Source organism: Pristis pectinata, chromosome 9 (assembly GCF_009764475.1).
Source record: "Pristis pectinata isolate sPriPec2 chromosome 9, sPriPec2.1.pri, whole genome shotgun sequence".
Taxonomy (NCBI): domain Eukaryota; kingdom Metazoa; phylum Chordata; class Chondrichthyes; order Rhinopristiformes; family Pristidae; genus Pristis; species Pristis pectinata.
This window is the reverse complement of record NC_067413.1, coordinates 22,754,688-22,776,900: the sequence shown is the minus strand read 5'-3', so window position 1 is coordinate 22,776,900 and position 22,213 is coordinate 22,754,688. Positions and strand designations below refer to the sequence as shown.

The following is a 22,213-nucleotide window of genomic DNA, read 5'->3' as shown; positions in this document are numbered from 1 at the left end:
TGTTATGTTGCCAAAGGTGACTTCAACAAGCTGAAAGTAAACTTCAATTCTACAGCACCATGAAGCTCTTTCCTGAAGACAATAATTTGATGCAAGAAACAAACAGCTGGAAGAACAAGCAGCATCTCTGGAGGCAAAGGGACAGTCGATGTTTTGGGTCGACACACAGCATTGGGATATTGTCCAATTTTGACAATGTGCAGCATCTAACCTGAACCAACCCTGGAACATTGCCATCTTGTCACCAATGGTCTCAAACAAATATAAACAGAAAATACATTAAGATGACCCATCGGGCATATTCTGTGAAAGGAGAAACAAAATCAGTATTTCAATGACTCTTCAAAAGAATGTACAAAGAATCATCAACTTGAAACATTAATTCTCTCCACTGATGCTACCTGACTTGCTGAGCATTTCTAGCAATGTTCTGCTTTTATTTCAGATCTTCAGCATCCACACTTCTTTGGTTTTGTATTACTGCACTTAAACTCTCAAAGTGCCATCTTACATTGATTATAACTCAGATGTCATGATCTTATCTCTGACCAGGAATGGGAATCTCAAATGGTAAAACAGATATTTTTAAAGGCAAGATAGACAACATCATGTGGGCAATGGGGTTCAGATGCCACATGGGAGAGAAAACATATTGCCAAAGTACAAGGCAATTTTTTAATACGAATCCTTCATCATCAACCCTCTCACCACAGATCCAAAAGCAATTTGTGGGCCAGTCCGACATCAATGACAAAGATAGGCTGTGCAGGCAGAGGATAAGAAGTCAGAAAAGAGATCAAGAAGATGGACCTCAATGGAGCTAATCTCAGATTATTCCCAATCTCATGTGCTAATTAGAATAGAAACAGTGGGACAGAGGAGATGATTGCAAAACTGGAGAGATGATGCAGGAGGGAGGATTTTGGATTCCAAGGGGATTTGGACCAGTTCTGGGAGAAGTAGACTGGATGAATAATATCCTTATGGGGACAATTGTTAATGCTGTGGGGGGAGGATTAAACTAATTTGCCCAGGGAGGGGACAAAAATGTGGCATTGAAAAGGAGATGAAGAGGCCACAATTACCAAATATGACACAAAATTTGGAGGTCAGGTGAAGCATTAGTAGGAGAGTAATGGACTTCAAAAAGAAACAATGTGCTGGTGGAATAGATGGTTAGAGAGCCAATGAAATTTAATGTTGAGAAAGTGACATGAACGTATAAATACATGAATTAGGAGGATAGATTAAGAGACCAGGTGACTTATGGAGGCTGCCAATGGATGGAGTAACAGAGGACAGAATAAGTGGACTGGACCTATTCCCTCTTGGGTTTAGACAGAGATGGAATCTTTGGGGTTTGACTAGATAAATACAGGAAAGATCTGTGCCCTGGCTGGGTTGTCTAGAACCAGGTCATATATAGAGTTGACTATTCAGGTCTGAATTGAAAAGAAATTTCTTCATCCAGCGGGTTGTGAATCTTTAGAATTCTCTCCCAATTGGACTGTGGAGATTCAGTGTTCAAGAAAGACTAATAGATTTTTAGATATGATAAGACATGGAGCTAATTCAGGATAGTAGTGCTCAGGTAACAGATCAACCATTATCTTATTGGTGGAGCAGCTACAAGGAGCTGAACGATCTACACCTGCTTCTATTACTTATGTTCATATGTTCATAGTTGACACTGAGCAGGGTTCACTAAGTTTCCACTTCTTGGCCACATTCAGTGAGTTAAGTTCAATTAGGGTAGCTAATTTCCAACCCAACCATCTGCTCTTCCAACCAATTGTCCTTGATACAGCCGACTTCTGGATCAATATGCCCACTCACATTTTTAAAATTTCTCCTTGCCCAATAAATATACCATTTTGCACAAAATGTTATACTATTAGATCTCAATATCATTTTACTGTTCTGCCCAAATACTCCTTAATGATTTTTTAATGTCTAGAAATCTATCTATTGCCTTCTTATTGCCTTCTATTGGCCTCCACAGTCTTCTGTGGCAAGGAATTCCACCAGTTTTGCATCCTCTGAAAGAAGAAATCTTCTTCATCTCAGTCCTAATTGTCTTACCCTATATCCTGAGACTGTGACCACTGGTTCTAGAACTTCCAGCTCAGGGAAACATCCTCCCTACATCCAGTCTGTTGAGCCCTGTAAGTTTCAATTAGATCTCCTCTCATTCTTTTGGACTCTAGTGAATACAAACCTAGTTGACCTAATCTCTTTTCATAAGGTAGTCACACTCTCTCTGGAATCTGTTAGGTATCTGTTGTAGTCTTACAATAGCAACTATATCTTTTCTTGGGTAAGGAAACCAAAATCATACATAATACTCGAGGTGGTATTGGTATTGGTATTGGTTTATTATTGTCACTTGTACTGAGGTACAGTGAAAAGCTTGTCTTACGAACAGATCGTACAGGTCAATTCATTACACAGTGCAGTTACATTGAGTTGGTACAAAGTTAATTGATGTAGTCCAGGTAAAAACAGTAACAGTACAGAGTAAAGTGTCACAGCTACAGAGAAAGTGCAGTGCAATAAGGTGCAAGGTCACAACAAGGTAGATCGTGAGGTCATAGTCCATTTTATTGTATAAGGGAACTGTTCAATAGTCTTATCACAGTGGGGTAGAAGCTGTCCTTAAGTCTGGTGGTACGTGCCCTCAGGCTCCTGTATCTTCTACCCAATGGAAGAGGAGAGAAGAGAGAATGTCTCAGGTGGGTGAGGTCTTTGATTATGCTGGCTGCTACACCAAGACAACGAGAGGTAAAGAGGGGAGGCTGGTGTCCGTGATGCGCTGAGCTGTGTCCACAACTCTCTGCAGCTTCTTGCAATCCTGGGCAGAGCAGTTGCCGTACCAAGCCGTGATACATCCAGATAGGATGCTTTCTATGGTACATTGGTAAAAGCTGGTGAGAGTCAAAGGGGACAAACCAAATTTCTTTAGCCTCCTGAGGATGTAGAGGTGCCGGTGAGCTTTCTTGGCCGTGGCATCTACGTGATTTGACCAGGACAGGCTGTTGGTGATGTTCACTCTAGGAACTTGAAGCTCTCAACCCTCTTGACCTCAGCACCATTGATGTAGACAGGTGCATGTACACTGCCCCCTTTCCTGAATTCAATGACCAGCTCTTTTGTTTTGTTGACATTGAGGGAAAGGTTGTTGTCATGACACCATTCCACTAAGCTCTCTATCTCCTTCCTGTACTCTGACTCATCGCTGTTTGAGATATGGCCTACAATGGTGGTATCATCTGCAAACTTGTAGATGGAGTTAGAGCAGAATTTGGCCACATGAGTGTATAGGGAGTAGAGTAGTAGGCTGAGGACATAGCCTTGTGGAGCACCAGTGTCGAGAATAATCATGCCGGAGGTACTGCTGCCTATCCTCACTGATTGCGGTCTGTTTGTTAGAAAGTCAAGGATCCAGTTACAGAGGGACGTGTTGAGTCCTAGGTCTCAGAGTTTGGTGACAAGCTTGTTTGGAATTATTGTATTGAAGGCAGAGCTGTAGTCAATAAACAATAGTCTAACGTATGTGTCTTTACTGTCCAGATGTTCCAGAGATGAGTGTAGGGCCAGGAAGATGGCATCCACTGTAGACCTGTTTTGCCAATAGGTGAATTGCAGTGGGTCCAGGTTGTCTGGTAGGCTGGAGTTGATGCGTGCCATGACCAACCTCTCAAAGCACTTCACGATGGTGGATGTCAGTGCCACTGGTTGGTAGTCATTGAGGCATGTTACCTTGTTTTTCTTTGGTACCAGGATGATAGTGGTCTTCTTAAAACAGGAGGGAACCTGAGATTGAAGCAGGGAGAGGTTGAATATGTCCACAAATACTTCTGCCAGCTGATCAGCACAAGATCTGAGCACATGGCCTGGGACACCATCTGGGCCAGGTGCTTTCCTTGTGTTCACTCTCCGGAAGACTGATCTTACATCCTCCACTGTGATCACAGGTTCAGCTGCGTTGGTGGCTGTCAGGGTGGATGGTGACAATCCACTTCCCTTTTGTTCAAAACGCGCATAGAATGCGTTAAGTTCATCAGGAAGGGATGTGCTGTTGTTAGCTATGCAGCCTGACTTCGTATTGTAGCCTGTTATGGCATGTAAGCCCTGCCATAACTGGCGGCTGGTCAGGGACTCTATTTTGAGTTGGTATTGCCTCTTGGCATCCCTGATAGCTTTCCGAAGGTCATACCTTGATTTCTTGTACAGATCAGGATTACCAGATTTGTGTGCAGCAGTCCTCTCCTTCAGTAGGGAGTGGATCTTCCGGTTCATCCATGGTTTCCTGTTTGGGAACACCCGTATTGTCTTCTTTGGTACACAGTCCTCAACACACCTGCTGATAAAGTCCTTGATGGTGGTGACTTACTCATCAAGGCTGGCAGCTGAGTCTTTGAACATGGACCAGTCCACTGTCTCAAAGCAGTCACGTAGGAGCTCATCTGCTTCCTCAGACCAGCACTGCACGACTCTCCATGCCGGATTCTCCCATTTCAGTTTCTGTTTGTATGCAGGGAGAAGGAGCACAGCCTGGTGGTCTGATTTCCCAAAGTGAGGACGAGGGGTGGCTCGGAAGGCATCTTTGATGGTTGTATATCAGTGGTCAAAGGTGTTGGCACCCCTGGTGGAGCAGGAGATGTGCTGATAGTATTTTGGTGACACACTCTTGAGGTTGGCCTGATTGAAGTCCCTTGTGATGATGAAGAGGGCCTCAGGGTATCCTGTCTCAAGATTGTTGGCCATGGAGTATAGCTCATTGAGTGCACTCCCTCATTGCCATAATTAAGCTATTAACCAAATTGCTTTGTAAAATGCATGTCACCACAGCAGCCCTGGCCTCCACACATTAGAGATATTTCCCTTGTTCTAATTTTCCCTCTGTAACTTAAAACAAACTTGCTTTTTCACTTTTGGGTTTTAATGAATGGTCTTCAACCTGAAACATTAACTCTGTTTCTCTTTCCACAGATGCTGGCTGACCCAATGTGTGTTTCCATCATTTTCTGTTTTTCTCTATATAATTGTAGTGATTTACTTCAAGATGTACCTTGTGCCCACCCCACCTCCCCTCTTTTGTCCACCTATCACTGCTCTGTTTTTCCCTCCTGTATATTGGACTTCCCCTTTTCCTATCTTCAGTTCTGAAGAAGGGTCCTGACCTGAAATGTTGACTGCCTGCTTTTCTCCACGGATGCTGCCTGGCCTGCTGAGTTCCTCCAACATCATAGTGTTTTTCATGTACCATTTAGTTTTGTTCTTCAATTAAGACAGGTAGATAAGCTACAACTAATGCCACTTCCATTGTAAACAAAGATCATCCATCTGTACTTAACCATTGGCCCTTCCCAGTTAAATAGGCATATTAAATTTTAACTCACCTTATCTTTATTTGCCTTGATTTTACTTAAAACTCGAGTATATGTGCTGTTAATAAAATAATAAAAGAGTATCATGTAGAACATTTGATCAATTCATCTCATTCCAAGCACATATATAGATAGAAATATAACAATTTTATCTGAATAATCTGGTTCCTAATTGCCTTTTACTGACCAATTTGTGACCTGCTCTGGACCATTGATGTAACAACTTACATCACTAATACTCATTGTTTATAATGGATATCTCAATGCCTCCTCTACAACCATTGATATATATAGTGGCAAGCAAAAGTTTGGGCACCCCTGGTCAAAATTTCTGTTACTGTGAATAGCCAAGCGAGTAAAAGATGACCTGATTTCCAAAAGGCATAAAGTTAAAGATGACACATTTCTTTAATATTTTAAGCAAGATTACTTTTTTATTTCCACCTTTTACAGCTTCAAAATGACAAAAAAGGAAAAGGGCCCGAAGCAAAAGTTTAGGCACCTGCATGGTCAGTACTTAGTAACACCCACTTTGGCAAGTATCACAGCTTGTAAACATTTTCTGCAGCCTGCTGAGAGTCTTTCAATTCTTGTTTGGGGGATTTTTGCCCATTCTTCTGAGGAAGTGAAGGGTTAAGAATTGCAACCATACCTATAACTGGTAAACAAAATATATATCTATGCATTTATATTTCTCTAGCAAGGGCTAGCAAGCTGCTGGCCCACTAGTTAAGTTGGAATGTTAAACTGCCTTTGTTTCGGGTAACGGACCATTCCGATTTGTCAGACGGTGGCGATACTGAGTGTAATTAACATCGAGGTGCAGGCTTAGTCTAAACAATGAAGGGTGATACCTGCCTTTGAATGCCTTGATTACAACTCAATTATACTAAGACAAGAGGTGTGATAGCTGTCTCGGGACCTCTATAGATTGACCGAAACTCGCGGCGCCGTTTGCATGGGATGTGCATGACAATTCCTGTATAAATGTCTGTCTGCCCTTTGTGCGGGGAGAATTCGGGAAGCGACTCTTAGTGAGTGCTGAAGAGAATTCTCCTAGCAGTGCACTGCTAATAAAGGTATTTGTTCGAATCGACCTCGTGGCACTGTGTTACTTACAGTGGACAGAAGGGGAAAATTAATTTCGGGACGACACTTCCTTGTGAAAGGCTTCTAGTTCTGTGAGATTCTTGGTCCGTCTTGCATGCATTGCTCTTTTGAGGTCTATCCACAGATTTTTGATGATGTTTAGGTCGGGGGACTGTGAGGGCCATGGAAAAACCTTCAGCTTGTGCCTCTTGAGGTAGTCCATTGTGATTTTGAGGTGTGTTTAGGATCATTATCCTGTTGTAGAAGCCATCCTCTTTTCATCTTCAGCTTTTTTACAGACGGTGTGATGTTTGCTTCCAGAATTTGCTGGTATTTAATTGAATTTATTCTTCCCTCTACCAGTGAAATGTTCCCCGTGCCACTGGCTGCAACACAAGCCCAAAGCATGATCGATCCACCCCCATGCTTAACACTTGGAGAGGTGTTCTTTTCATGAAATTCTGCACCCTTTTTTCTCCAAACTTTCCTGTATCTTCACCACAAAATTCAGCGTCAGGAGTTTGCAAAGGAACATCTAAACAAGCCTGATGCATTTTGGAAACAAGTCCTGTGGACTGATGAAGTTAAAATAGAACTTTTTGGCTGCAATGAACAAAGGTATGTTTGGAGAAAAAGGGTGCAGAATTTCATGAAAAGAACACCTCTCCAACTTTTAAGCACAGCAGTGGATTGATCATGCTTTGGGCTTGTGTTGCAGCCAGTGACACAGGGAACATTTTACTGGTAGAAGGAAGAATGAATTCAATTAAATACCAGCAAATTCTGGAAGCAAACATCACACTGTCTGTAAAATAGTTGGAGATGAAAAGAGGATGGCTTCTACAACAGGATAACGATCCTAAACACACCTCAAAATCCACAATGGACTACCTCAAGTGTCACAAGCTGAAGGTTTTGCCATGGCCCTCACAGTCCCTTGACCTAAGCATCATTGAAAATCTGTGGATAGAACTCAAAATAGCAGTGCATGCAAGACGGCCCAAGAATCTCACGGAACTAGAAGCTTTTTGCAAGGAAGAATGGGCGAAAATCCCCCAAACAAGAACTGAAAGACTCTTAGCTAGCTGCAGAAAACGTTTACAAGCTGTGATACTTGCCAAAGGGGGTGTTACTAAGTACTGACCATACAGGGTGCCCAAACTTTTGCTTCGGGCCCTTTTCCTTTTTTGTTATTTTGAAGCTGTAAAAGGTGGAAATAAAAAAGTAATCTTGCTTAAAATATTAAAGAAGTGTGTCATCTTTAACTTTATGCCTTTTGGAAATCAGGTCATCTTTTACTCGCTTGGCTATTCACAGTAACAGAAATTTTGACCAGGGGTGCCCAAATTTTTGCATGCCACTGAATGTTGTATGGACAATTAAGGGGAAGTAATCAATGAATTGCCAAATTTTACTGAGCCCCATCATGTATGTCCTAGAGTAGAATTTGCATTGACCAACATTACACACCCATTGACAACCTGCGTGGGTTTAAATCTGATAGTCTTGTCAAGGGCTACTTGCTATAACTCAGAATGAGTCAATGTTCTCAGGGCAGGGGAAGGAAGAAAAAAAATATAGTGGAAGTAATGCGGAGGGCAGCTAACCATCTTGAAATTACTATCTGTTCACATGTGTTTCCTTTGAGAAGAGTTAGCAACTGACTCACTGGGTGATATTTCCTGTAGTAAAGGCACTTATTAGCCACTGTAAGTCCAATATTTTAAATGGTATCAGAACCAAAGAGACATTGCCTGCCAGGCTTTGTGCACTTTCAGGGTACATGAAATGATGTGTGGTTTTACTACCCACATCTGCCTCGTAGCCAACGGTCTTTGCACGGTTCATCCTGTATGGAAAGAAGGGTAAAAAGCACATCATTATGCAAGTACTCAAATAATTCTTGCTCTGTTCTTTAATGTGATACAAATGAGATCCAAATGTCTTTCTATAGACAATGCTCAGTTATTTACATATAGAGTCATAGAGTAATACAGCATGGAAACAGGCCCTTCAGCCCAACTTGTCCATGCCATCCAAGTTGTCTATTTGAGCCAATCCCATTTCCCAGTGTTTGGCCCATATCCTTCTAAACCTTTGGATATACAAATTAGGAGCAGGTGATTCTAATCTAAAGGGGGGGGGGGGATATAAATACAATGGAATCAGTTCAAAGAAAGTTTACTAAAACTTGTTATGGGCAGGTTGTCTTATGAGGGGAAGCTATACAGGCGAGGCTTCACCACACTGTTTAGAAATGTGATGTTTCCTTTTGTGGAGAATCTAGAACTAGTGGTCAATATTTCTTCCTGTGATCAAAGATCTGGCAAATGGAGCATAATGTTGGAAAATGTGAGCTTGCCCATTTTGACAGGAAAAATAAAAAAGAAGCAAATGATCCAAATGGTGAACGTTTTTCTCTCTGAGGGTTGTGAGTTTTTGGAACTCTCTTCCATTTGTCCCTTTGAACCTACTCTAGAATTGGAATTGGTTTATTATTGTCACATGTACCAAGGTACAGTGAAAAACTTGTCTTGCATACCGTTCATACAGATCAATTCATTACACAGTGCATTGAGGTAGTACAGGGCAAAACAATAAACAGATTGCAGAATAAAGTGTAATAGCTGCAGAGAAAGTGCAGTGTAGGTAGACAATAAGGTGCAAGGTCATAGTGAGGTAGATTGTGAGGTCAAGAGTTGATCTTATTGTACTAAGGGACCATTCAATAGTTTCACAACCCTCTCAACCTCAGCACTATTGACATAGACAGGAGCATGTGCACCGCACCCCTTCCTGAAGTCAATGAACAGCTCTTTTGTTTTGCTGACATTGAGGGAAAGGTTGTTGTCATGACACAATGCTACTAAACTGTCTCCTTCCCATAACCTGACTCATTGTTACTTTAAGGCAAACGTAAATGAAGCCTTGATAAGCAAGGTGATGAAAGGTTATTGATAGTAGGAGGAATACAAAGTTGAGGTTAGTCAGATCAGCCACAATGTTATTAAATTCATAAATTATTATATTTGCAGACATTTTAAACCTGATGACTACTGCCCGGTGGCTCTGACATCCACCATAATGAAGTGCTTTAAGATGCTGGTCATGGCACGCATCAACTCCAGCCTCCCAGACCACCTTGACACAATGCAATTCACCTACCACCGAAACAGGTCCACAGCGGACACCATCTCCCTGGCCCTACCCTCATCTCTGGAGCAGCTGAACAATAAAGACAACTATATTAGACTATTGTTTATTGAGTACAGCTCTGCCTTCAATACTATAACTCTAAGCAAACCTCTCACCAAACTCCAAGACCTGAGACTCAAAACCTCCCTTTGCAACTGGATCCTTGACTTCCTGACCAACAGACCGCAATCAGTAAGGATAGGCAGCAACACCTCTGCCACAATTATTCTCAACACTGGTGCCCCACAAGGCTGCGTCCTCAGCTCCCTACTTTACTCCCTATACACTCACAACTCCGTAGCCAGATTCTGCTCTAAATCCATCTACAAATTTGCAGGTGATAACACTGTTAGCGGACCATATCTCAAATAACGATGAGTCGGAATACAGGAAGGAGATAGAGAAATTAATAACATGGCGTATGACAACAATCTTTCCCTCAATGTCAGCAAAACAAAAGAGCTGGTCATTGACTTCAGGAAGGGGGGGCAGTGCACATGCTCCTGTCTACATCAATAGTGCTGAGGTCAAGAGGGTTGAGAGCTTCAAGTTTCAAGGAGTGAACATCACCAATAGCCTGTCCTGATCCAACCATGTAAACGCCACAGCCAAGAAAACTCACTAGCGCTCTACTTTCTCAGGAGGCTAAAGAAGTTAGGCATGTCCTCGTTGACCCTCACCAATTTTTATTGATGCACCATAGAAAGCATCCTATCTTGAAACTGCAGAGAGTTGTGGACACAGCTCAGCGTATCATGGAAACCAGCCTCCCCTCCATGGACCGTGTCTATACTTCTCACCGCCTCAGTAAAGCAGCCAACATAATCAAAGACCCCACCCACCCTGGACATTCTCCCTTCTCCCCTCTCCCATCGGGCAGAAGATACAAAAGCCTGAAAGCATGTACCACCAGGCTCAAGGACAGCTTCTATTGTTACGGACTCAGTGAAAGTCCCTTTAAGATAGAGAGTGTGTGTGTATGTGTGTGTGGGGCGTGCTTACGTCAATAGAAGATAAAGGACGTAATGACGTTGTTGAAGAAGTTAGAAGAAGGAGAGAGAGAGAAGGGAGAGAGACACTAGCCTGCTTGTTTTCTCTATCGATGGATGAGAAACAATAACTGTGTTTGCCGCTGAAATCCCTGTATGGAAGTTGGAAGTAATCCAGTGGAGTTCACTTTGTTGCTGACCTGTAGAAGGAAACAGGTATTTGTGTGTGGACGACCACGGTTCGGATGCTTTTCGGGGTGAGGAAGTCACTACCGAGTAAACACTGAAGTGTCGTTTGGGTTCCATCGTGGAACATTTGGATTTCGTATGTACTCTCTCTATGTTTTTCTACATCTACATCTTATCTTCAGACAACGGTGGTTGTTGAAGAAGCCCTTGCTCATGTTTCACCTTATGGCTTGCGGAACTGAACTTTAAGAACCATTCAGGAACTGGGAGTTTTGGACTTTGTCACACACACACATGAAGAGTTTAATTTTGGGGTTAACGTTCGAGGTTTAACATTTTTGAATTCTAACATACTAACATTTTTACTTTTATTTTACGTATTATCATAAGTAGTGATTAATAAAATAGTTTTTAACACTGAATCATGCTCAGTGTGTTTCTTTTGTTGCTGGTTTGTGACACTATCCTGCTGTTATAAGACTATTGTACAGTTGCCTAGTATGATAAAATGGACTCTTGACCGCATAATCTACCTCGTTATGACCTTACACTTTATTGTCTACCTGCACTGCACTTTCTCTGTAACCGTTACACTTTATTCTGCATTCTGTTATTGTTTTACCTTGTACTAGCTCAATGCACTATGTAATGAATGTATCTGTATGAACGGTATGCAAGACAAGTTTTTCCCTGTACCTTGGGACATGTGGCAATAATAGACCAATTCTAATTCCAAATTATTCAAAAGCTCATACCTCACCTCTATATTAAACGGGCACTATCCCGTAGTTTTAAATATTGACCCCCAAGGAGGAAACATGCCCTCACAATTGTCTTACGTTTCTTATATGTATTGATCAAGCCCTGTGGATACAAGCTTAGTTTGTATAATCTTTCCTCATAAGATAACATGCCAATAGGTAAGCTTTCTTTAAACTGCTTCTAATGCATTAACATTGCTCCTTAAATAAAGAGATCAGTTCTGTACACTGTACTCCAGATAAGGACCTACTGAATCCCTATGTAACATCACCTGTTGTTTATATTCAACTCGACATGCAATAAACAACAACATTCTGTTAGATTTCCTAATTACTTGCTGTGCCTGGGTACCTATCTTATGCAAATCATGTACTATGACATCCAAAACACTCTGCATCTCAGAGCCATGCAATCTCTCACCATTTACATCATTTGCTTCTTTTTTTATTTTTCCTGTCAAGATGGACAAGTTCACATTTTCACATCTTTGATCGCTCACTGAACCAATCTACATCTCTTTGTAGCCACTATAAGTTCCCTTCACATCTTATTTTCTTAGATATTTTTGTGTCATCAGCAAATTTAGCAACCATGTCTTTGGGACATTATCTAAATTATATACAGTGGCATGCAAAAGTTTGGGCACCCCTGGTCAAAATTTCTGTTACTGTGAATAGCCAAGCGAGTAAAAGATGACCTGATTTCCAAAAGGCATAAAGTTAAAGACGACAATTTTCTTTAATAATACTTTTTTATTTCCATCTTTTACAGTTTCAAAATAACAAAAAAGGAAAAGGGCCTGAAACAAAAGTTTGGGCACCCTGCATGGTCAGTACTTAGTAACACCCCCTTTGGCAAGTATCACAGCTTGTAAACATTTTCTGCAGCCAGCTAAGAGTCTTTCAATTCTTGTTTGGGGGATTTTTGCCCATTCTTCCTTGCAAAAGGCTTCTAGTTCTGTGAGATTCTTGGGCCGTCTTTCATGCACTGCTCTTTTGAGGTCTATCCACAGATTTTTGATGATGTTTAGGTCAGGGGACTGTGAGGCCCATGGAAAAACCTTCAGCTTGTGCCTCTTGAGTAGTCCATTGTGGATTTTGAGGTGTGTTTAGGATCATTATCCTGTTGTAGAAGCCATCCTCTTTTCATTTTCAGCTTTTTTACAGACGGTGTGATGTTTACTTCCAGAATTTGCTGGTATTTAATTGAATTCATTCTTCCCTCTACCAGTGAAATACTCCCTGTGCCACTGGCTGCAACACAAGCCCAAAGCATGATCGATCCACCCCTGTGCTTAACAGTTGGAGAGGTGTTCTTTTCATGAAATTCTGCACCCTTTTTTCTCCAAACATACCTTTGCTCCTTGCAGCCAAAAAGTTCTATTTTAACTTCATCAGTCCACAGGACTTGTTTCCAAAATGCATCAGGCTTGTTTAGATGTTCCTTTGCAAACTTCTGACGCTGAATTTTGTTGGAGAAAGGATGCAAGGATGAATGGGCAAAAATCACCCAAACAAGAATTGAAAGGCTCTTAGCTGGCTGCAGAAAACATTTACAAACTGTGATACCTGCCAAAGGGGGTGTTACTAAGTACTGACCATGCAGGATGCCCAAACTTTTGCTTTGGGCCCTTTTCCTTTTTTGTTATTTTGAAACTGTAAAAGATGGAAATAAAAAAGTAATCTTGCTTAAAATATTAAAGAAATGTGTTATCTTTAACTTTATGACTTTTGGAAATCAGGTCATCTTTTACTCGCTTAGCTATTCACAGTAACAAAAACTTTGAGCAGGGGTGCCCAAATTTTTGCATGCCACTGTACAGTATATAAAATGTAAAAGTTTGAAGTCCAGGACTGAGCCCTGTGGCACACTACTTGTTGTATCTTGCTAAACAAAGAGAAAAAAAACATGCATTCCGAATCTTTTTATCATGTTCTTCAATCCACACCAACATGTTAATTCCTCCACCGTTTTCTTTATTTTCTGCAATAACCTTTGAGACAACATCTTATCAAAACCTTCTTGAAATTAAGTAATGATCAACCCTACAGCAAATAGAACTTAACTGCAATAAACTGGTCAAATATGAACTCTGATTTTTCTTGATTGCCTTGTGTCTTTTTCTAAGATCCCTGCAATGACATCTTTAATAATTACTTTAAAAACTTTCACTCTAACAGACTTTAAGCTAATTTGCCCATAGTTTATTAATTTCTATAACCCCATCTTTTTGAATAAAAAGAACTAGTTTACATCAAAAGATGACAACCAATCTAAACAGCTGAACAAACTTCAGAATAGCACAGAATCAAGTTTTGAGTTTACATGCATTATTCTTGCTTCTCCTCCTCCACTTTCTATCTTGAAGTATAATTCTAAGGAAATAGCCTTTTAATAAATTCTATCTGCACAAATAAGTACTCATTAACAATATTTCAAACAAATGCAGAGCAACAAGTAGCTTACCTCATCACAACATCATGTGTGTCAATTATAGGTCCATAATTGGATCCTATCAAATTCCCAGAATTCCCTACCACAGCACATGTCCTGCACCTGTTTGGCCAGTGGTCCATGGACAGACTGTCTCCTGGAAACAGCTCAAATAGTTGTTCTAGTACAATACCGATATTGGGTGCGTTTTTGTTACTTTGAAGTCTCTACCGGAAGATAATTTTTAATTAGTAAATATTAACAATATTATTATGTTTTAATAATGATCTTGAAATACATTAAGAATGGCTATTTAATAATTTATTCTATTATTGATTACAGTTATGACTTCCTTAAGCATAAATGATAATTAATACAATACAGTAATTAGTCTGAACTTTACCAAGAACAATTCAGAATAATATTACACATTGCTATCCTTTTGGATAGAAGGTCTGTTTCATTTCTCAATAGCTCCTCCTCACCCCTGCTTTGGATGTTCCTTCTATGGAACTTCACTGCTTTTGTCTGACATCTCCCTGCTCCTCAAGGTGTTGCTGTTACGTTGGAGCATATGTGGCAAGGATCAGTTGTTCTGAGCCATTCTGTAGCATATTCACTGTAGAAAATTCCATCCCACCACTGGCACAGCTAAATCTGTGTCAAGGCACCCTGTCTGTTTTCATGTTTGGTTCTTTCTGTTTCCATGAACACTGAAGACAACAAGCCTAAAAATTGAGCATTAGGGACTTCTTCTCTGCTAAGTGGATGCAGCTTATAGCAGCAAGACCCATAATCTTGTCTTGCAGAAAAAAATTATGTAATTGGCACAAAACACCTTTACAAAATTGCATTTTTCCCCCAGAATCATAGTTTAAAACAAGACCTGCGCATACTTTACTGGGTAGCAATCTCATAAGGGTGTCAGCCCTTTAATATTACACACTCCAGTTAGCACAGAGAGGCAACAAGGATCAATGGAAAGGCAGCAGGGAGAAGGAAGGGACCTCCTCAATTCACCTTGTGCAACATTGAAATGGTCATTAATGTGAAGAGAGATCTCCATGACTCAGCGAAGTCAAGAAACCATGCAAGGCTGACATTAGGTGAATGTGATAGGAATTGTCTTGGGGGGCTGTTTGGCTGCAGTGACAACCATGGATCAATATCCCAAGAAGTTTAGTTGTCTGCTCACACATGTCAAGTTGAGATGTGTAAAGTCAAAGTAAGGACCTCTTTTTAGTGAAACTTACTCTCTCACTTTGTCACACACGCACACACACACAGACACAAAAACCCCTGGTATTAATAATACAGACTATTACATCCATTGGCAACCTTTACAAATCACCTGCTCTCTACCATTTATGTTCCAGCACCATAAGCTCCAATTAGAAATCAATCAAGGAAACATATGATGTCCACTAACGTTCTCCATCTCCTCCATTAAAAGCTGTCAGGAACAGGAGAAAGCATCATACACTGGAAGGAGATGGGGTCCCACAAAGGGCAATGTCTCAACAATTAGGAATTAACCACACTGAGACTGATGGGCAGAGGAGCAGGTGGGACATGAAAGCTGCCAGGTTTACCCTTCAACGTTTCATTCTGATGACAATACATTCATAGAACATAGAACATTACAGCACAGTACAGGCCCTTCAGTCTACAATGTTGTGCTGATATTTTATCCCGCTCCAACATCTTTCTAACCCTTCCCTCCCACATAGCTCCCTATTTCTCTATCATTCATGTGTCTATCTAAGAGTCTCGTAAATGTCCCTAATGTATCTGCCCCCACCTCCTCTGCCAGCAGTGCATTCCACACACCCACCACCCTATGTAAAAAACTTCACCCTGACATCCCCCTTATACCTTCCTCCAATCACCTTAAAATTATGTCTCCTTGTATTAGCCATTGTTGCCCTGGGAAAATGTCTCTGACTGTCCACTCGATCTATGCCTCTGATCATCTTGTGCACCTCCATCAAGTCACCTTTCATCCTCCTTCTCTCCAAAGAGTAAAGCCCTAGCTCACTCAACCTATCCTCATAAGACATGCTCTCCAATCCAGGCAACATCCTGGTAAATCTCCTAATTCTTAATGAGTGTCACGTGGTGATCAAGCAGCACCAGCGAGCTGCAGTCTGGCAGGAAGCAAGGGGAATCTGGAGCAAGGGGCTTGCTGGAAGGGGTTCAAATGTCTGTACTGCCCTGGAGCAAGCAGGGGAGTACCACAGCTGGGACACCTTCATGACGAGGGATGGTAAGTGTGCCTTCAACATGCCCCACGAAATGCAGGAGATGATAGAGCACGAAGCGAGGAATTCCATGCTCTCACTGGATGTAGCCGGATGTTAAGGGCATCCCTTGAAAGTGCAGGAACAATTTCCTCCAGAAACCCAAGGTCAACTCCCCACAGAGCAGTTCGGAGCTGGTGTCATCTCTGTGGTGGAGGCACAGAGAGAGGACAGTGAAGTCCTAATGCATCGGTGTGCTAGCCCTGATCCAGAAAGACAACTGATCTGACGTAACAGCAGTACCTTGAGGAGTGAGAAGATGCCACACGTCAGCTGTTAGCTGTTCTCATAGGGCAGAGGGAGGCCATTTTGTGAGCAAACTGCTGCTTTCATTGGACATAGGTCACCCTCCAGGAGCAAAAGGGATGCTGCAGGTTGGCATCCTGCGCACTCATGAGCAAATTGCTTTCATATGCAAGGGCCAAAGAACAGGCACCCTCCACACACACACCTCTTCATTGAGAATACAGTCCTGCTCTTATTGCAAAGGTAGCTGAGTCTGAGAAAAGACTGAAGACAACAGGAACTAGACACTTACATTTGGGGTAAAGGCAGAAAATGCTGGAAAGACTCAGCAGATCAGGCAGTAGAAAGAGGAACAGAGTTAATGTTTCCATTTAGAGACCCTTCACTTGAACAGGATGTTTGGATGTTTGGAGTTGGGGGAGAGGGGAGGTGGTTTCAGGATCAGCAACCCACCTGGAGGTTTAAACGTTGGTGGTCAGGTTGTAACCCAACCATCATATTATTGCCTCCCTAGACCTTTCAGAAGGTTGTTTCAAGAAATTTATATCATGTGGGCACAAAGTCATGTGAAAAGTGACCTTTCAGACAACATACTCCCACTGTCAGTATTGTCAAAATGCTCCCTCAGTTAGCAATCGGCAGCAGTCTGAAGCAGGGCCCTTTAAGACCAGAGATTCTCTTGGGATTTCAAAGCCAGTTCTTCAACTCCAACTGATCTCGATTAACCTTCTAGAAGGCAGACTGCAACCTCACAGGAGACACAGCAGATGTAGTACTAGGAACTGTAAACCCGCATATAATGCGAAAGTAATGATTGCCTGGATGTTTATTAATACATCAGATTTTCCTATTTAACTACATTGGGCATTACTATAAATTTCTGTTATCACAACCACATACCAAATGCATTTGTCACTTTTTGATATTGCACCTCGTACCAGCCCAGTGTGACTGACCATGCTGTGGCACATGCTGGTATAGGCACATGACTTGCCTCATCTAGAAAGCTTGTTAAGTGTGATGGTGCTTCAGGTTTTCCTCATGTGAATGATGCCTTCTAACGGAGGGTTACAGCTGAAACAGAAAACAGACTGCTGGAGGAACTCAGTCAGCATCTGTGGAGGCAAAAGGATGGTGGACGTTTCTGGTCGAGACCCTGCATCCGGACTGAGAGTGTAGAGGGGAGATAGCCGGTATATAGAGGTGAGAGGGACGGGTGAGGCAGAGGCTGCTAGGTGGTACGTGAAACCAGATTGGGGGGAGGAGAGGGTGGTATGGTGGGCAGATGGAGGCAGGTGGGAGAGGTGGGGTGTTGAGACAGAGGTGGGCAGGTGATAGGTGTAAACATAAGAAGAGAAACATAGGTGGGTTGATCTAGGTGGCAGAGAGGATAGGAAAGATGAACCAAGAGAGAAGAAACCCAGGTAAAAAGGTATGTGGATGATGAGCAGGTGGTACCAGGTAGGGGAAAGTGATAAGTCTAGGGATGGAAAAGGTGAACAGGGACCCTAGGTGGACTGTTGGGAGTGGGAAAGGAACACAGGGGGAGTATGCCATTGGGCTGAAGGCTATATGGTGCTGTTCTTCTAGTTTGTGTTTGGCCTCACTGTGGCAGTAGAGAAGGCCAAGGACAGACAGGTCGGTGTGGGAATGGGAGGGGGAGTTGAAATGACTTGCAGCTGGAGGGTTATAGTTGAATGGCAGCTGTTCTCTTCATTGTGAGAACTATATAATTGTATTAGTGATTGCATCTAAGCCCCCATAGTTCCTCTGTGCTGCTGAAACATGGACTACCTCCAGCCGGCAAAGATAAGTACTGGAGGGGCAGCACCAATGCTGTCACTGTGAAATCACTAGCAGGATAGGTGAATCAATATCAGTGTTCTCTCCCAGGTCAACATCCACGGTACTGTGGCCCTAATTACACACATTAGGCTACGCTGGGCAGGCCAGGCTGGTCAAATGCCTGACACTAGACCCTGTTACGGACTCAGTGAAAGTCCCTTTAAGATAGAGAGTGTGTGTGTATGTGTGTGTGGGGTGTGCTTACGTCAATAGAAGATAAAGGACGTAATGACGTTGTTAAAGAAGAAGTTAGAAGAAGAAGGAGAGAGAGAGAGAAGGGAGAGAGACACCAGCCTGCTAGTTTTCTCTATCGATGGATGAGAAACTATAACTGTGTCTGCCACTGAAATCCATGTATGGAAGTTGGAAGTAATCCGGTGGAGTTCACTTTGTTGCTGACCTGTAGAAGGAAACAGGTATTTGTGTGTGGACGACCACGATTCGGATGCTTTTCGGGGTGAGGAAGTCACTACCGAGTAAACACTGAAGTGTCGCTGGGGTTCCATCGTGGAACATTTGGATTTTGTATTTACTCCCTCTATGTTTCTCTACGTCTACGTCTTATCTTCAGACAACGGTGGTTGTTGAAGAAGCCCTTGCTCATGTTTCACCTTATGGCTTGCGGAACTGAACTTTAAGAACCATTCCTGAACTTGGAGTTTGGGACTTTGCCACACACACACACACATGAAGAGTTTAGTTTTGGGGTTAACGTTCGAGGTTTAACATTTTTGAATTCTAACATACTAACATTTTTACTTTTATTTTACGTATTATCATAAGTAGTAATTAATAAAATAGTTTTTAACACTGAATCATGCTCAGTGTGTTTCTTTTGTTGCTGGTTCGTGACAACCCTCAAAACAGACATTCTACTCCAAAATCTATCGAGGCAAGAGATTACAAGTGGACCAAGAAATAGATTCAAGGACGTTCTCAAAACCTTGTCAAAAATGTGTAAAACCCACACCATCCCTTGGGAATCCCTGATCATGACTGTTGAAAACGGAAGAGTATTCAGGATAGCATTGAGAACTCTCTTTAGGATCCTGGACTCCATTCGCCAGGAACACACAGAAGTCCAGCAGAAATAGCGAGAAGTCATAGTCCATCAGGACTGCCTAAAAGGACGACATGTAAATAAATGTGATGTCACATTACGCATGTATCTTTATGTGAATGTGCGCAGTCTATGAAGAACCTCAAATAAACCAAATAGAGTTCTTTCTCCCATGTATTACTTGCACACTCTGCATGTTACTGCACAGCTCAGAACCCATATATTGACAAGGAGGATGAAAAGGAAAAGAGGTGAAGCTGCCTGAAGTAACAAATCTGTTGAATACATTGAATAACTGAATACTTGCAATGGTGAATCTGAAAATTCACAATTAGCAATTGTAACTTCAATTTGCAGATTGAAAGTGATGAGACTTGAGGTCAGGTTCAGAGAAATAAAGGACAGTGTATGTGGATCAACAGTATTAATCTCGTAGCTGTGAAATTGAAACAATGCAAGATGTTGAAAGGAGTCCAATATATGTCTATGCATCCAAAATGATGTTTCTGAATGCAACCACCAATGAGCAGGAAGATTTCAGAACAGTTGAAAAGGTATTCAAAAACATTATGCTTTGTGTGCATAATGCCACATTCCAGAAGAGTTTGCACTATGGTGCAGAAAGAAATGGTCTCTGTAAGCCTGAAAGTGGATATAAGTAGTCTAAAACTGGTGAAGGAAAGGTTGAGGCCATTGAGATGGCTAGAAAACCCAAGAATGACATTGAACTTCAATCCATCACAGGAATGTTGTAATAAAATGCCAAGTTTCTACTAGATCTCTATTGCATCAACTAGCAAAGGAGGATGAAATCCTTAGCAGTGGGGAAGGAAAGGATTTTTCCAAAGTTCCATAGATTCAAGGAAAGTTCAATTAGATTGTCAAATAACAAATGTAAAGCCTTTATTAATATAAAAGAGCTAAAGCAAGTAGCTACAGGACAGTTAGCTGAACATCTGCCATAGGGAAATGTTAAAAATATCAAAGCAGGACATGAAGAAAATTGTAGGTAATCAGCTAAAGTCAACATGGTTTTACGAAATGAAAATCATGTTTGACTATTTTATTGGAGTAACATATGTTGTGAATAGAAGAGATAAAAGACATCTGATGAATGTACGTTATTTAGGTACCAAGAAGACATTTGATAAGGCGTCACATCAAAGGATATTGTAGAAAATAAAAGCTCACAGTTTAGGTGAGACTCTACTAGTGCGGATAGATTAACTGGCTAACAAGAATTGGAGGACTGACATAAATGGGCTTTTATCTGATTGGCAGGATGTAAGGGAAAAGTCCTGCAGGGATCGGTGCTGGGGCCTCAACGTTTTTGCAATTCATATAAATGATTCGGATGAAGGCACTAAATTTGATGATGGCACAAAGATAAGTAGGAAAAGATAGTGAAAGAACACAAAAGGAGGTCACAAAGAGAAATTAATAAGTTAATTGAGTAAGCAAATATAGACACATTGAAGATCATTTGATCCTTTAGTTATGCTCTGCTGTTCAATATAATCATACCTGATTACCCACTTCAGTGCCCTGTTCCTGCCTTGTCACCACATTCCTTGATCGCTTTAGAATTAAGAAATATATCTCTCTCCTTCTTCAATATATCCAAATTCTTGGCCTCCATTGCCTTCTGTGGTAGAGAATTGCAAGTTCATCACCCTCTGGATGAAAAAAAATCTCCTCCCCTAAATGGCACAACCTGTGTCCTGAGACTGTGACTCATGATTCTGGACTCTCCAACCTGCAAAAGCATTCTCTCTGTGTCTAGTCTGTCTAGCCCTGCTAGAATTTTTAAAATTTCTATGAGATACCCTCTCTATCTCCTAAATTCCATTATACATCAGTCCTGCCAACTCAGGAAACAGCTTAGTAAAGTAGCATCATTGGGAAGAGGAGCAGAGTTAACAGTTCAGGTCAAAGACCTGTTGTCAGAACACAGATTCTGCCTGACCTCCTGAGTATTTCTAGCATTTTCTATTATTTTAGATTTCCAGTATTTGCAGTTTTTTAAATTTTCATCAGCCGAGTAAATCTATGTTAGACTCCTTATTATGCAAGGACATACTGTACTTCCTCAGGTAGGGAGGACTACACATTCCGGATAGGGTCTCACCAAGGCCCTGTAATGCTGCAGCAACACATTCTTGCTCCTTCCCCTGCAATGAAGGCCAACAAATCATTTGTCTTCCGAACTGCTTGTTGCACCTAAATGCTTGATTTCAGTGACTGGCGTAAAAGGACACCCTGGTGTAATTTCACCTTCCTTTTCCCAATCTTTTATCATTCAAATAATAATGTATTTTGTTTTTAGAACCTAAGGGGATAACCTCACATTTATCCACAATGTATTACATTTACCATAGATTTGCCTACTCACTCAACTTGTCTAAATCACACTGAAGCCTCTTTGCATCCTTCTCCCAGCTCACATTCCCTGTTCCCCATTCTAGCTTTGTATCATTTGCAAACCTATTAATGGTACACTTATTTATTAATATACAGTGATATTTATTAATGACTTAGATGAGGGGGTGGAAGGGTGGGTTAGCAAGTTTGCAGATGACACAAAGATCGGTGGTGTTGTGGATAGTGTGGAGGGCTGTAGAAGCTTGCAGAGGGATATTGATAGGATGCAGAGCTGGGCTGACAAGTGGCAGATGGAGTTCAATCCGGAGAAGTGTGAGGTGGTACACTTTGGAA

General features: G+C 41.6%; 1 protein-coding gene across 1 annotated transcript in view; it reads right to left on the bottom strand.

Annotated features, from left to right (window-relative positions):
- The window catches only part of LOC127574616 (CMP-N-acetylneuraminate-beta-galactosamide-alpha-2,3-sialyltransferase 1-like), a 52,396-nt gene that overhangs the window by 17,824 nt on the left and 12,359 nt on the right, over positions 1–22,213 (bottom strand). The window contains exons 2-4 of the mRNA XM_052023764.1: positions 14,081–14,274; positions 8,149–8,328; positions 5,403–5,448 (exon numbers count right to left, since the gene is read on the bottom strand). Coding sequence (XP_051879724.1) covers positions 5,403–5,448; positions 8,149–8,328; positions 14,081–14,274 — 420 coding nt within the window. The remainder of the gene's footprint in view (positions 1–5,402; positions 5,449–8,148; positions 8,329–14,080; positions 14,275–22,213) is intronic.